Raw genomic sequence first — 12,945 nt, 5'->3', positions numbered from 1 at the left:
TATATAAGTTAAATACTTCCTAAATACCTACAAGTATGTACAAGAAAATATTTTCAAGGATTCCATACCTCATCCGATAGAGAAGTTTCAAATAAGCAAGATAAATTACACTTCTGAATAAATGACAAACACTATAGGTACCCAAAGAAGGGGAGCCTTTGAGCATCCGTGTGACCCATAAATCACGGGTTCGAACCGTAAAATCATCCGCTAGTGTTTGCATCAGCGTAGGCTACCTATATCACACTCTCTTGAGTGCGACCTTTTCCCAAACCCTGCGTGAACGCGAGATACCTCGTGCATCATGCTGCCCCTTTTACCGTAGGTACCCAAAAAAAAAAAAGACAAACACTTGCTACAACAGCACTATATGAATTATCCAAGCCTGTTAAGAGATTAATCACGTGATGTATACTAGAAGATGATCTATATGATTTTTGAGGGCACCACAAGTGCAATTTGGCATAGTTGTATATGAAGAAAATTCATCCCAATATCATTTCAATGTGGAATAGTAAAATGCAATGGGTGATGTACCTTCCTAAGTTCAACAATTTGTTGTGTCAAATTAAAAAAGGGCAGTCCGGTGCACTAAGCTCCCGCTATGCCTGGGTCCGGGGAAGGACCGAACCACAAGGGTCTATCGTACGCAGCCTTACCCTGCATTTCTACAAGAAGCTATTTCTACGGCTCGAACCCGTGACCTCCCCAAACAAAAATTTAGAGATCAAGAAAATAACTGATTCTTCAGCATGAATCACAGAAGCTAATAATTAGTAAGAACATTCAGAAATCATATTAATAACTGCATAGATACATCACATTAAAACATGAAAGAGCAATGGAATTGAACAATCATTAGACTCAGTTCTAGACTGAGCAGAGCTTCTATATGATTACAATAACAAGAACTCCATTTGATTTTGTTTCAAATACATAAACTAAGAGGTTAAGTACACAAGGATCAGAAATAACCTGATTTTCCTATTTCACTGGCTTCTTCCATAACTCACCGATCCTTTTAAGCACATTTGGATTTTTCCTCTTCATTAAATCTTCATCCATGTCCTCAAAGTAAGGCGAGCTAATCTTGCCGGGACTGTAGTGACTATCCATTGATCCAGTTCTTTCCATGAATTTCCCGTTATTGCCATTTGATAACATAGCAGTCGCAACTTCTGCAGCCTTTCTCCATTGGTCAGACTGAACCTTTAGCTTCCTTAGTTCTGCTTCCATTTCTGCATTGGAAGCTTGAGCTGCATCCAACTGTTCAGTTACCCTAGCTACCCGCCGGTTACTTTTATCAACTTCCTCTTTCATATACCCGAGCTTCATAAGAGCTTCTCGTTCTGCAGTCTTTGCAACCTCTAGTTCAGCAGCAACTTCATCCTTCACTTTACCTCTACTGTTTTCCTTTTTGTTAGTTTCCAATTTCAGGATCTCATTTTCCTCTAAAATATTCTGAAGTTCGGTTTCCTTGTCCATCAAATTTGCCTTCAGATTTTCAATATCAAGTCTTGATCTCTGAAGCTCCTTTTCAAGTTCATTTTCTCCTTTTCCAGATTTGGCGTTCTCTAGTTTCATGGTAAGATTCTCATTCTCCTCACAAATACCCTGCAATTCAGTTTCTTTATCCATCAAATTTGCCTTCAACTCATCTATTTGTGTTTTAAAGTTTTGTAAATCTCCTTGCAGCTCATCTTCCCTCTGCTTCGACATTGCCTTGATTTGCTCCACCAATTCATAAGCACTTCTAATTTCAACTGTGCTTCGAGTTTTCTCTTCGTTGTATTTGATCTCAGCTGCTTCCAGATCAGCTCTCAGACGTTCAACTTCCGATTTCAGAGAAGACAGTTCTGCCTCAATCGTTTCCTTACTTTCATCAATTTCGACAATTTCACTTTCACCAACTTTAGTAGTATCAGTTTGGAGTTTGCAGACAACATCTTCCAACAAATTTGCACGTGCCCTCGACTGATCCAACTCAGAAGATATAGTATTGTACGCCTCCATAACTTTATTACCGTCGGACCTTAGGCTCTCCACGGTCTTCTTTGCTGATTCCAGTTGCAACAGAGTTTCAGTAACAAGTGTTTGAGCCTGAGCTTCTGAATCTTTGCTATCCTTTAGTTGTTTCTTCATGTCTTCCATAAGTGAAAGAGTTTCCGCCAAGTTTTGTTTCAAGCTTTGGAGCTCAGTTTGAGCTGCTTCCGTGTTCTTTGTTTTGGTAGCCTCGGATTCAGCAACAATTTCAAGCTGAGCCTTTAGTTCCTTGATCTCATTCAAGGCAGAAGCTAATGCAGCTGAGTCAACCGAGTGCTGTTTTTGGATTGTCTCAAGTTCTGAACACAATGTCGGATTCTCAGAAGAAGGCTGCTCCAAAAGCTGTTTCGGGGACTGATCCAATTCTGAGGACAATATTGTACAGTGATCCTTTGACCCCTCGGCCTCTACTGCAGCTTGTTTTTTGCACGCTTCTGAAGAACTTAGCTTTCCCTTAAGATCATTTTTTAGCTGAGTGATTTGGGACTCCAATTCAGATACCCTGCTCGGACACTTCTTCTTTAAAATTACCCCCATTCCGACAACAGAAACAAAAACAATATAAAGGAAAAGATTTAGAATATAGATAAACATATTGAAACAAACATTTATTTTACAAAAAGATAAAAGGGATTGGGTCAAAAAAAATGAGAATTTTATAGGCAGAAGAGATCACAAATCTTCACAATTTTTTTTAGTGAATAGTGATAACTTCTTTCCGTTAACCCTTAATTGCCAAACATAAGTAAATAGATCCACGAATTAACACTCAAAATCAAATGAGGACAGCAAGATGAAGAGAAAATTGCAGCATACAAAAGATTCAACACCACTAAAGGATATCTGCAAGCGAGCGTGAACTTGTGAGCAAGAGCTAGAATAGAAATTCAATTATATTTGTATCAAGTGGTTAAAGATTCTTAAAATATGACAAAAGCAAAGATGAAATCCACAAGTTTTAATTGGTTTTGATTGTTGTCGAGGATCATTCTTAGAGAAAGTCTGTTACACTGAATCAATTGTGTTTAAAATCAACCCTGAAGTATTAAAGATATTGGAAGAAAATCCTAATAAGTGCATAACAAAAGCACCAGTAACCTTGAGGCAAATGAAAATTGAGATTATAAATTTATGATTAGGGGTTCCTTCCTAGCAAATGGACACAGCTCCTGAACACAAGGTTCATGATCAATGATTATGTGCTTAGCAAAATAAACTGAACTGGAAATGCATCTTCAAACTTTTACCTTGGTTTTTTTAATAAAAGAAAGGAAAAGGCGCAGACAAGAAAGAAAATACAACATCTAGAGGAAACAAAATGAGGGGAAAAGAAAGCACCAGATCATTTCCTGTTTGGTTTAACTAGCAGAGTGAGTTAACTAGGAATTGCACAGTAATGTTAAATCCAAGTTTTCCATTCATAATAGCAGATTATCTTTTGGTACTATGAAAACTTCAAATATCTAAAGTTTTCACAACACAAGGGGCAATTTTGGTACTAAGAGAACTTAATTACCACAGTAGAGTGTCCTTATTAAACCCCTCCCTTCTCTCAATTTCCCTTTTTGTCACTCTAAAAACCATCAAAACATTAACAAAGCATCTCTTTCCAACACATTTCCTTTGTGTTATTTCTATTCAAGTAAGGTTCAATATAAGATAGTCATTTTTGTAGAATTTTACCTCTGACTCCAAACTTTTGGGAGACTTCTGCTCAGTGACTTTAGGCCTTCTCTCTTTTGGTGTCCTACTATTACCATGAGGAGAAGATGCAGAGTCAGAATCTGGTGCACCTGTCTTCAGGCGGCGCGCAACTCTGGGAGAAATCTTTTGGGGTACGTCTTGAGAAACAGCTCGAGGCGAAATCTTTTGTGGAGCTTCTCGAGATCTCACAGCTCGCGGAGAGATCTTTAGAGGCACTTCCGTGGAATTGCCTCGTGGAGATTTCTTTTGTGGCACTTCAGAGGAACTGTTTCTGTAATCAAATTTGGTATATAAAAGAAAAGGTCAGAACACAGTTTAAAAATATACAACAAATTCACCAAAGAACTGAAGATCATAACAGATATGATTGAAGATCAGAGAAGAAAGTAGAATGAGTGTGTAATGTTTCATAGACCTTGAGAGAAAAGCTGAAATAGATATTTTATCATATCAAATATGCAATGTTCACATACAAATTTGTGCACAATATTTACTACTACTATCACATATCACTAAACCACAAATAGAAACATCTTAATATCTTTCTGATTCTTTATTTAATGGCATAAAGTTAACAGCTTTTGTATCCTTTAATGGTATGAATGCACACCACATTTAAAGCACATATTTTTCCAGTCACAAAATTCAAGATTTATGGTCTCACACTCACCCTTTCATCACTTTGACAGAAGAAGCGCATTAAGAGAAACTCTAGCAAAAAATATCAAAGAATTATAGCTGTCATTTTTTCCTAAAAATTACAAGCAGTTAAATATGAACATGTCAACTTAAGTGAAAATAGCTCTTTTAAGTCTTTAGCAAACAAAAAGAAACATTTCAGTACAATTAGTAGAATTCAACATTTAACTCAAACTGAACTAGGGACCCAGTCCATTACCGTTACAAGAACAACTGCATGAATTCCAGCTATGACTAGTCCATTTTCATTTACTAAATACTCATAAATGAGACTGAAGTTACCTTGCTTTTGGGGTCTGCATATCTCAACAACCTTTAGGCCCACAGAGTAAAATCTTGGTGTTAAGAAGATTTTTCCTGTTTCAATGCCCTCTGCCCCACTAACTCTGCAAAGATTACATAAATATCATAATACTAGCAAATGGCCAATAATATTGTAGAATGAAACATAGGGAATCCAATGTGAGATAACAATAAATGCACACAAGACACATTATATGGTTCAAAAACAAAAAGGGCACACTAAGCTCCCGTTATATATGGGGTCCGGGGAAATATGGGGTCCGGGGAAAGGCCGGACGTGTATTGTACACAGTCTTACCTGCATTACTGCAAGAAGCTGTTTCCACGACTCGAACCCGTGACCTCCTGGTCACATGGAAGCAACTTTACCAGTTACGCCAACTCTCCCTTTCATGGTTCTAAAACAAATACTATAAAAAAAAATAAAAAAAATTGACCCTCCAAATATAGATCAACAGAGAAAAAAATAAAAAAATAAAAGGGGATCTAAGTTCATTTAGCTACATTGAATGCACAACAAAATAAGGTGAGTTTGGTACCTATCTTAATTGCATTCACAAGGACCATATAGTGATAAGTATAGGACAAGTTGCATAGTAAGATTTTTACCCTTCATAGACTATTCAAAAAATAGGAGTATTTGTTTAATGAGACGATAAAAAATGGGCCATGGGGTAAAAATTGACTCCTCAATTACAGGCAATCTTCACCAAGAAAGAAATCCTCCATTTTAGCCTGAATGAATGGCACTACAGTATGCTTTCGTGAGTTGTAGGTATTTTAACCAAGCAGTATAATCACACAAGTGAAATTTAGCTTAAAACTTACTACTGCCTTCCAGCTCTAGAAAGGATGAAAAGAAAGCAACAGCAACAGCAACAGTAACATGCGTAACAACACTAAAATAATAAGAAAACGAAGCAAAGGAAAAACATGTAGTAGTAAAATCTACCAACAACAAAATACAAGACTAACACTAATTACTAGTATACTACCTTAATTCTCGACCTCGTCACTTTAATGTATATGTCCTCGGTAAATATTAAAAAACATAAGCAAATAATTGCTGAAAATGCTTTCCCATAAAACCCCACCTGAGTTTTCTTTGCAAAATCTCTAGGGTCAGATCCAGATAAGCTAAAGATGAAAGCTTCAAATTAAAATGAAGAACAAAAGAGGAAGAAGAAAAATAGCTCAAAATTTTTGTAACTGCAAGAAAGAACCAAATGCAGCTAAAGTAGAAGCAAAGAAAAGGGAATAAACACACATGACACCAAAAAAAGCTTAAAAGACAAAGTAAAAAGAGTCCATAAAACTCTTCAAGATTCGATTTTTCCTTTTTACTTTTAAGCAAAAAACCTGCATTCTGTAAAGCTGAGAACTTTAGGAGACATCAAGCTCAAAACACAGACCAAACACTGTAGAATCTTGTAAATGAAAAAGTAAGATAAACCATAATACTACATTCCAAAAAGTAGTTCAAAAAGTTGCTATCATCACATTGTACACTCCATCAACACAAGAACAAAAAAGAAAAATGAAAGAAAGAGGAAAAAAGAAAGAAAATAAAGAGAAAAATGTGGAATTGAGTTTTGGTCTTACCAAGAAAACGTTACAGAAAGGATATCAGAGGGGGGTTAGAATTTCAAGAATTTAGTACAGTAGAATTTGAGCTGAATTTTCCACCATTCATCAGAGAGAAACAAAGAAGAAAAAAGAAGCAATTTTTTTGTAGTCAGTTTCCCAAAGAGATTATATTAAGTACTGATAAGAGTACACATTTCTCAAGGCTACCTGCTTTGCTTGAAAAGTACCTAATTTTTCTGACTTTGGCCACTTCTCTATTGTGGACTACAAAGAGAGTAGAGCAGTTTTATTGGTAGCTTTTGAAAATAAGATCTGAGAAAATTAAAATAGAGCTGTTTATGGTGGGAGGAAACGTTATCTTTGGATAAAATTTTGATTTAAAGATTGAAAATTGAAATGGTGTGTGAATGTGGGACCTTTTATCTGCACAGATTCTCGTACTATTTGATTCATGTTCTTCAAATTTTATCTTTCTTTTTTCTTTTTTTGGACACTTGTGTTTTGCTTATGATTTTCAAAAATCTTTGTCATTTGTGTAACTACTTTTTTGTACGTTCATTTTGAATTTAAAACTAGTGACCATCTATTGGTATTTAGAATAGGATAGGTAATATAGCAAGGTGTATAATGAAATTGATGGACCCTTTATAGCAAGGTGTATAATAAAATTGATGGACCCTTTTCATTCTTAACTATGTGTGTTTAACGGGTCGGGTTGACCCGGTTCCGGACCGATCCGGATCGGTGGTAGGGGGCCGGGTAGGGCTGGGTTTGGGGGTTAGGGGGTTGGAACGTTTACATTTTCATTACCGGTTAACCAGATCGGTCAAACCTGATCAAGAAAAATCATTGTTGAGCCGGTTAACCGGACCGGGCCGAACCGGTTCAACGGCTATTTTCTAATTTTTTTTTAAATTCATTTGACCGTTGGCAACGGTCAGCTTCCACTTTGACCGTTGCCCAACGGATATTTTGCAATAATAGCCCTTTTTGGACAATTATTTTTAAAAAATAACACTTTTAGTAATTATTAATTTAGCCCTTTGAAAAACTATAAATACACCCCCTCTCTTCTTCATTTCTTCACTCATCTCTCATTTCTCATTTCTCAAACTCAAATTCTCAATTGTCATTCTCTCATTCTTCACCTAAATTGCAATCAACTATTTGGCTCTCATTTTTTTTTGAAATTTAATTTATCGTATTATTTGAAGTTTGAACGTTGAACAATTAACGTTTTTTCGTGGTAATATTGGAGTTGCGAAAATCATCAAGTGTTCAATTTATTGCGGAATTCGATGCACTCCCTCTAACTCTTTCTCTTATTTTCTATTTTATTTGCATATTTAATTTTTGTTAGTAGTTAAATTTTCACAACATATTTAATGTTGCAAAAAGAGTTTGTAATATAGTTGTTAATCGGGGTAATCGAAAAAATAGAAAAGGAGGCACTACTTCAACATCTGATAGTAATTTAAATGACTCTACACATGTTTCTGAAACATCACCTGATAATAATATAGATTATGAACAATTACAGGAAGATTTCGATATAGAAGATAATGAACTAGAAATTGAAAATGAGACACCACTTACACCTAGTAATGTTAGAGTTGGTAGCAGGGGTGGTGGTCGTGGTGGTGGTAGTAGACCACCTGTGGCCCCGACTACTAATCGGAGAAAAAGAAGTAAGGTTTGAAATTTTTTTGACGAAATAAAGAATTCTGATAGAGCTATATGCAAAATTTGTAAAGATGATTTTAAACATAAGAATGGAGGAAGTTTAGGGGGGATTAGGACACTTAGTAGACATATGAGAATTACTCATCCTATAGAATGAGGCTCTGATTTAGATGAAAATCAAGAAACTCTAAAGCCTAGTACTAGAGGACTTATGAAATATGATAAAATGAAGGATCGTGAGGAGTTAGCAAAAATGATTGCTTTGGGTTGTCTACCTTTTTATTTTGCTTCTTCATCATATCTTATTATGTATATTTAAAGGATTTATAATCTTTTGTTTAAAGGTATCCCTAGAAGTACTTGTAGATCTGATATCTTTAGACTTCATGGACAATATCAGATATACATACGTTATTTGTTTGACCACCTTCCTTGTAGAGTTTCTCTAACTTCTGATATTGGCCATGTTGTTAATGAAAATAATTTTTTGACAATTACATATCATTGGATAGATAATAATTATTGTATGCAAAAACGTATTATCGCTTTTAAATATGATGAAGATCAAAGTCATACTACTATTTTTATAAGTACTACTATTTGCGAAATTATTGAATTTTATAATCTTAATAAAAAAGTATTGTGTATGTCTTTTGACAATGCTTCTAACAATAAATGCCGCTATTTCAATATTAAGACTGCATTTGAAACCACTACTTGACGAAATTTTTCATGTTAGGTGTGCATGTCATGTTTATAATTTAATTGCTAAGAGTTGGCTTGATTTATTTTCAACTGAGATTACTCATGTTAGAAGAGCAGTTGGTGTTATTCAAGGAAATAATAGATAATCTAGAATTAGGAAATTTAAGACTAAGTGTACCGAGTATAACCTTAACCCTAGATTCATGCCAGATGAAATTGTTACTAGATGGAATTATACATACTTATTTTTAAAATATTGCTACAAATATAGATTGCTGATAACAGAAGTTGCTAATGTGCATTGTACTGATCCAAACCGTATGTTAACAACTAATACTTGGGAGGCCATTAATGATGTTGTTAAATATTTACATAAATTTTATACAGCTACTATTGAGTTTTCTGGAGCATATTACCCTACTGTTACTATGGCTTTAGTACATATAGCTGAAATTTCTTTTCTACTCTCTGAATTTAAGAAGAAAGAAAAATATAAGGATGTTGTTGAAACAATGCAAGAAAAATTCAAAAAAAAATTCTTTCTAATTCCTCCGATTTACTTAATTGGTATTGTTTTAAATCTTTCTATTAAGATGTCTAATTGTCACCAATTAATCAATGTTTTATATACTTATATGGAGATTGGACCAACTGAAACCCCTAATATATTTTGTTGTATGAACAAGCTAAATGATTATTTACAACAAATATATAATTATTATGCAAATATAATTGATGATGATGCTATTAATGTAGGCAATGTTAATCTCACTATGCATTGTACCACTTTTACTGCATCTGCTACTATGGAAGAAGATGAAGGCCTTGATGGTTATAATATTTGGTCTACATTTCCTTTCACTCAAACCAGTAGCAGGAACATTGATGAACTTCAATTCTACTTGTAAAAGCAAACAGAGCCTCGCACAAAGGAATTTTCACCGTTGGGATGGTGGCATGAGAATGAAAAGCAATTTCCTGTTCTTTCCGCTATGGCTCGGGACGTGCTGAATGTGCCAATTTCAACTGTTGCATCAGAGAGTGCATTTAGTCAAGCAAGACAATAACTAGGAGACACCCGTCACCTATTGGGAAGCAATACTTTGGAAGTTTTAGTATGTTTCAGAGATTGGATTAGATCGGAACGAAGAAATCAGGGACGTGAAAATGTTGATAAACCAAAAGACGAGGAACTTGGAAATATATTAACATATGGTAACCCATCTAAATTTAACACTCAAGAAAATGGCCAAGAAGTTCATATTGATTATGAAGAACTTACTAAGGCAATGCAAAACCTTTAAAGTTCTGGAATTTATATTTAATAATTAAACTTTGAATTTACTCTTTTTCGTTAATTTAGTTGTTGTTAAACGTAAACTTTAATTTGCAAGTTTGAAATAAATTTTTTTTATAAATTATAAGTGTAATTTTTATCCATCTTCATTGTATTCTATTATATTAAATTCTTAATAAAATATTCAAATATAAGGATTTTAAAGCCTTTGCATTCTTTATTCGAACACTCTTCTTATAAGATTATTTTTTTATTTTATATTAATATAAATTATGATAGTTATATAAAATACAAAAAAAAAATTAAATAAACCCGGCCCAGCCCCTTAGGCCCGGAACCATTCCGGTTTAATATTTCACCGGATGGGCCCGGACCCGTTAAACCCGGTTTGGAAAAACCAGTAACTGGCCCGGATTGGTGACTGACCAATTACTTTTTTGTCAACCCGGCCCGGCCCGGCCACCCATTTGTCACCTTTGTTCTTAACCAAATGTGTGATTGAACTCTCAAAATGAGAAAACTTTTAGTAAAAAACTATTTCTCGCTTTGATAGATTATAAGCGGTATGAATCTGGATTAAGCAGGCTAATGATTTCGAATACCAGCGCATAAAGTAAAAGGAAAAAAAACAAGTGGAAAAGTTCAAAATGTGCAATTTAGCCTTTTATCCTTACTCCCACGCATATTAAAATTGAGCTATTTAGTGAGCGTTTGGACATAAGAATTATAAAATTCCAAAATAGGGGGAAACAATTTTCAAGTGAAAATGGTGTTTGAAATTTAGAGTTGTGTTTGGATATGAATATAATTTTGGGTTGTTTTTGAAGTTTGTGAGTGATTTGAGTGAATTTTGAAGAATAACTTTTTGGAGTTTTTCAAATTTTCGAAAATTTTCAAAATGTATCTTCAAGTAAAAATTGGAAATTTTATGAACAAACGCTCATTTCGAAAAAAGTGAATTTTTTGGAAAAAAAAAAAAATTTCTTATGTCCAAACGGGCTCTTATACTTCATGGTCATTTAATTTGTGAATAAGTTATACAAAGATTATAACGTGAGAATTACAATATGAAAAGTTAAATAATAACGAAATTATTAGTGAATATACTCTTATGGAAGATAAGTTGCGAGAATCGAGACTGAGATGGTTCGGGCATGTGAAGAGGAGAAACGTTGATGCCCCACTTGAGAGATGTGAGAGGTTAACCATAACGGGTCAGAGGAGGGGTAGAGGGAGTGACGAGCGCAAAATATACACTTAAATTCTGCTCGCTAATCAAATATAGTATAGTATAATATCGTATCCATAGGGATTGGATTTAAACAATATTCTTGTAGTTTCTAACTTGATTGCTATTCAAGATGATCAACAATTGATATTTCTATGATTTCTAACTAAAATTAACTAAGAGTCTAAAGCTATTGACTAATGATAATCGAAACAAGGAATAAGCAAAGCAGGTTATCAATGGGAGAAGATAGGGTTTGGATGGGATAGGTCCAAGATAATTGTTTGGGATCTAACTCTAGATAATTCACTTCTAATGTTTAAGTGAGTCTCTCGAATTTACTCAATTATTAGTTCAAACGTTCAGCAAAAACTCATCTCTCGATTAAGTCTTAACCTCACAAGAAGAACCAATTTAAGCATGTGAAGATATGCAAGAATGCGTAATGGATTGATCTTTAGGAAAACCTCTTTTGATTATTCTCCTAACTAGGTTTAATCAATGATTCAACTAGCCTCTTTCGATTACTTAAAAAAATCTATAAACTCCCCCATCAATATAATGCAAAGATATCACAAGTTATGCCTCTCTCGATTACATGAACTAGTGAATAGAGATGCAATAATTAAATCATCCAAAAATGCTTCAATACATAAAACTAGAGTTATAATCTACAAACAATCATCAATACACCAAATTCATCAAACCCTAAAGAGAACTACTACATAGATATGGAGAAATTCATCACAAATAAAATTAAAGTAGAGGAAAATATAAATTCAATCCAAACTTGGGTCTTGAGTGAGGAAGAAATGATGAAATCCTTGTGCCTTTTCTCTTCCAACTCCTCCTTAGCCTCCTTAGATCGAATATGTGTCAAAAGTCCAAAAAATAATATTTTCTATGTATTTATACCAAGTAAGGTCGGGCCCAAATGAAATCACCTTTTCCTAGCCGAAATAGGACATTTACTCTGTAACAATTGCACAGGCAAGCCGTATGGGGCGACGCGCCATGCGATGCATTAGTGGGGAACTCCAAAGAGCTCAACAATTCAATAGGCAGCAAAAATACACTGTTGCATCGCACAATGCCTCGCATCCTACGTCGCTCTAGTGCAAATTTCTCAGAGTACGACTCAAATCTTGTGTTTTGATGTTCGAACTTGGTCCTCGACCCCCGAACATGATCCCGGCTTAATCCCTTGGGCTTTTACTCAGACTTCAAACCTCCAAATAGCTCGGATTAGCTCCACAACATCTACATAGCTCGGAATCACTCCTACAAGGTATAAAACACGCAATAAGTGCAAAACACTATCAATTAAAACTCAAACACAAGTAATGTGCAGTTAATTAGAGTGCAATAAGCGACTAAAATATGAGATTATAGCCTACCATCAACACCCCCACACTTAAACCATTTCTCGTTCTCGAGCAATCAAACTACACTTCCTATAAACACGACAATTTTTAACAACTCTCATAACTCATCACACCAAGAATAATTAAAACAGATTAAGCACTCCAACGTAACATCCTTGCCTCAAGATGTGACTCAAAAGCACCATGCATTTTTTATAACCCACTCACTTACTATAACATAGAGGTCAAGCATTACCTTTCCTTCATGAATCAAGTGCCCTCACACAATAATAAAGAGTAGTTCCACACACAATGAAATTTAAGAACAATTA

General features: G+C 34.7%; 1 protein-coding gene across 15 annotated transcripts; it reads right to left on the bottom strand.

The window, feature by feature from the left end:
• Positions 1-773: 773 nt before the first annotated feature.
• Positions 774-6,812, bottom strand: LOC107809539 (interactor of constitutive active ROPs 3). Of its 15 annotated transcripts, none has more exons than XM_075222056.1 (5): positions 6,352-6,679; positions 5,048-5,159; positions 4,729-4,832; positions 3,727-4,018; positions 774-2,562 (listed from the first exon to the last, which is right to left on the bottom strand). In XM_075222056.1, the coding sequence occupies exons 3-5, from the start codon at positions 4,746-4,748 to the stop codon at positions 985-987; spliced, it is 1,890 nt and encodes a 629-aa protein (XP_075078157.1). In that variant the 5' UTR covers positions 4,749-4,832; positions 5,048-5,159; positions 6,352-6,679; the 3' UTR covers positions 774-984. The 15 variants fall into 15 exon arrangements, with proteins under 15 accessions (XP_075078157.1, XP_075078162.1, XP_016489681.1 ...); XM_075222061.1 differs by having other exon boundaries at positions 774-2,559; positions 6,544-6,650; XM_016634195.2 differs by having other exon boundaries at positions 6,544-6,648.
• Between the last annotated feature and the right edge of the window lie 6,133 nt (positions 6,813-12,945).

Source organism: Nicotiana tabacum, chromosome 9, assembly GCF_000715075.1.
Source record: "Nicotiana tabacum cultivar K326 chromosome 9, ASM71507v2, whole genome shotgun sequence".
Lineage (NCBI taxonomy): Eukaryota > Viridiplantae > Streptophyta > Magnoliopsida > Solanales > Solanaceae > Nicotiana > Nicotiana tabacum.
This window is presented reverse-complemented; position numbering and strand designations above follow the sequence as displayed.

Coding starts and splice junctions, on each gene's coding strand:
- LOC107809539 (XM_016634193.2), bottom strand. CDS start 4,748: ATGCAGACCCCAAAAGCAAG. Junction 4,019..4,728: donor ATGCAGACCCCAAAAGCAAG/GTAACTTCAGTC, acceptor ATTTGATTACAG/AAACAGTTCCTCTGAAGTGC. Junction 2,563..3,726: donor CCAAAAGTTTGGAGTCAGAG/GTAAAATTCTAC, acceptor GTAATTTTAAAG/AAGAAGTGTCCGAGCAGGGT.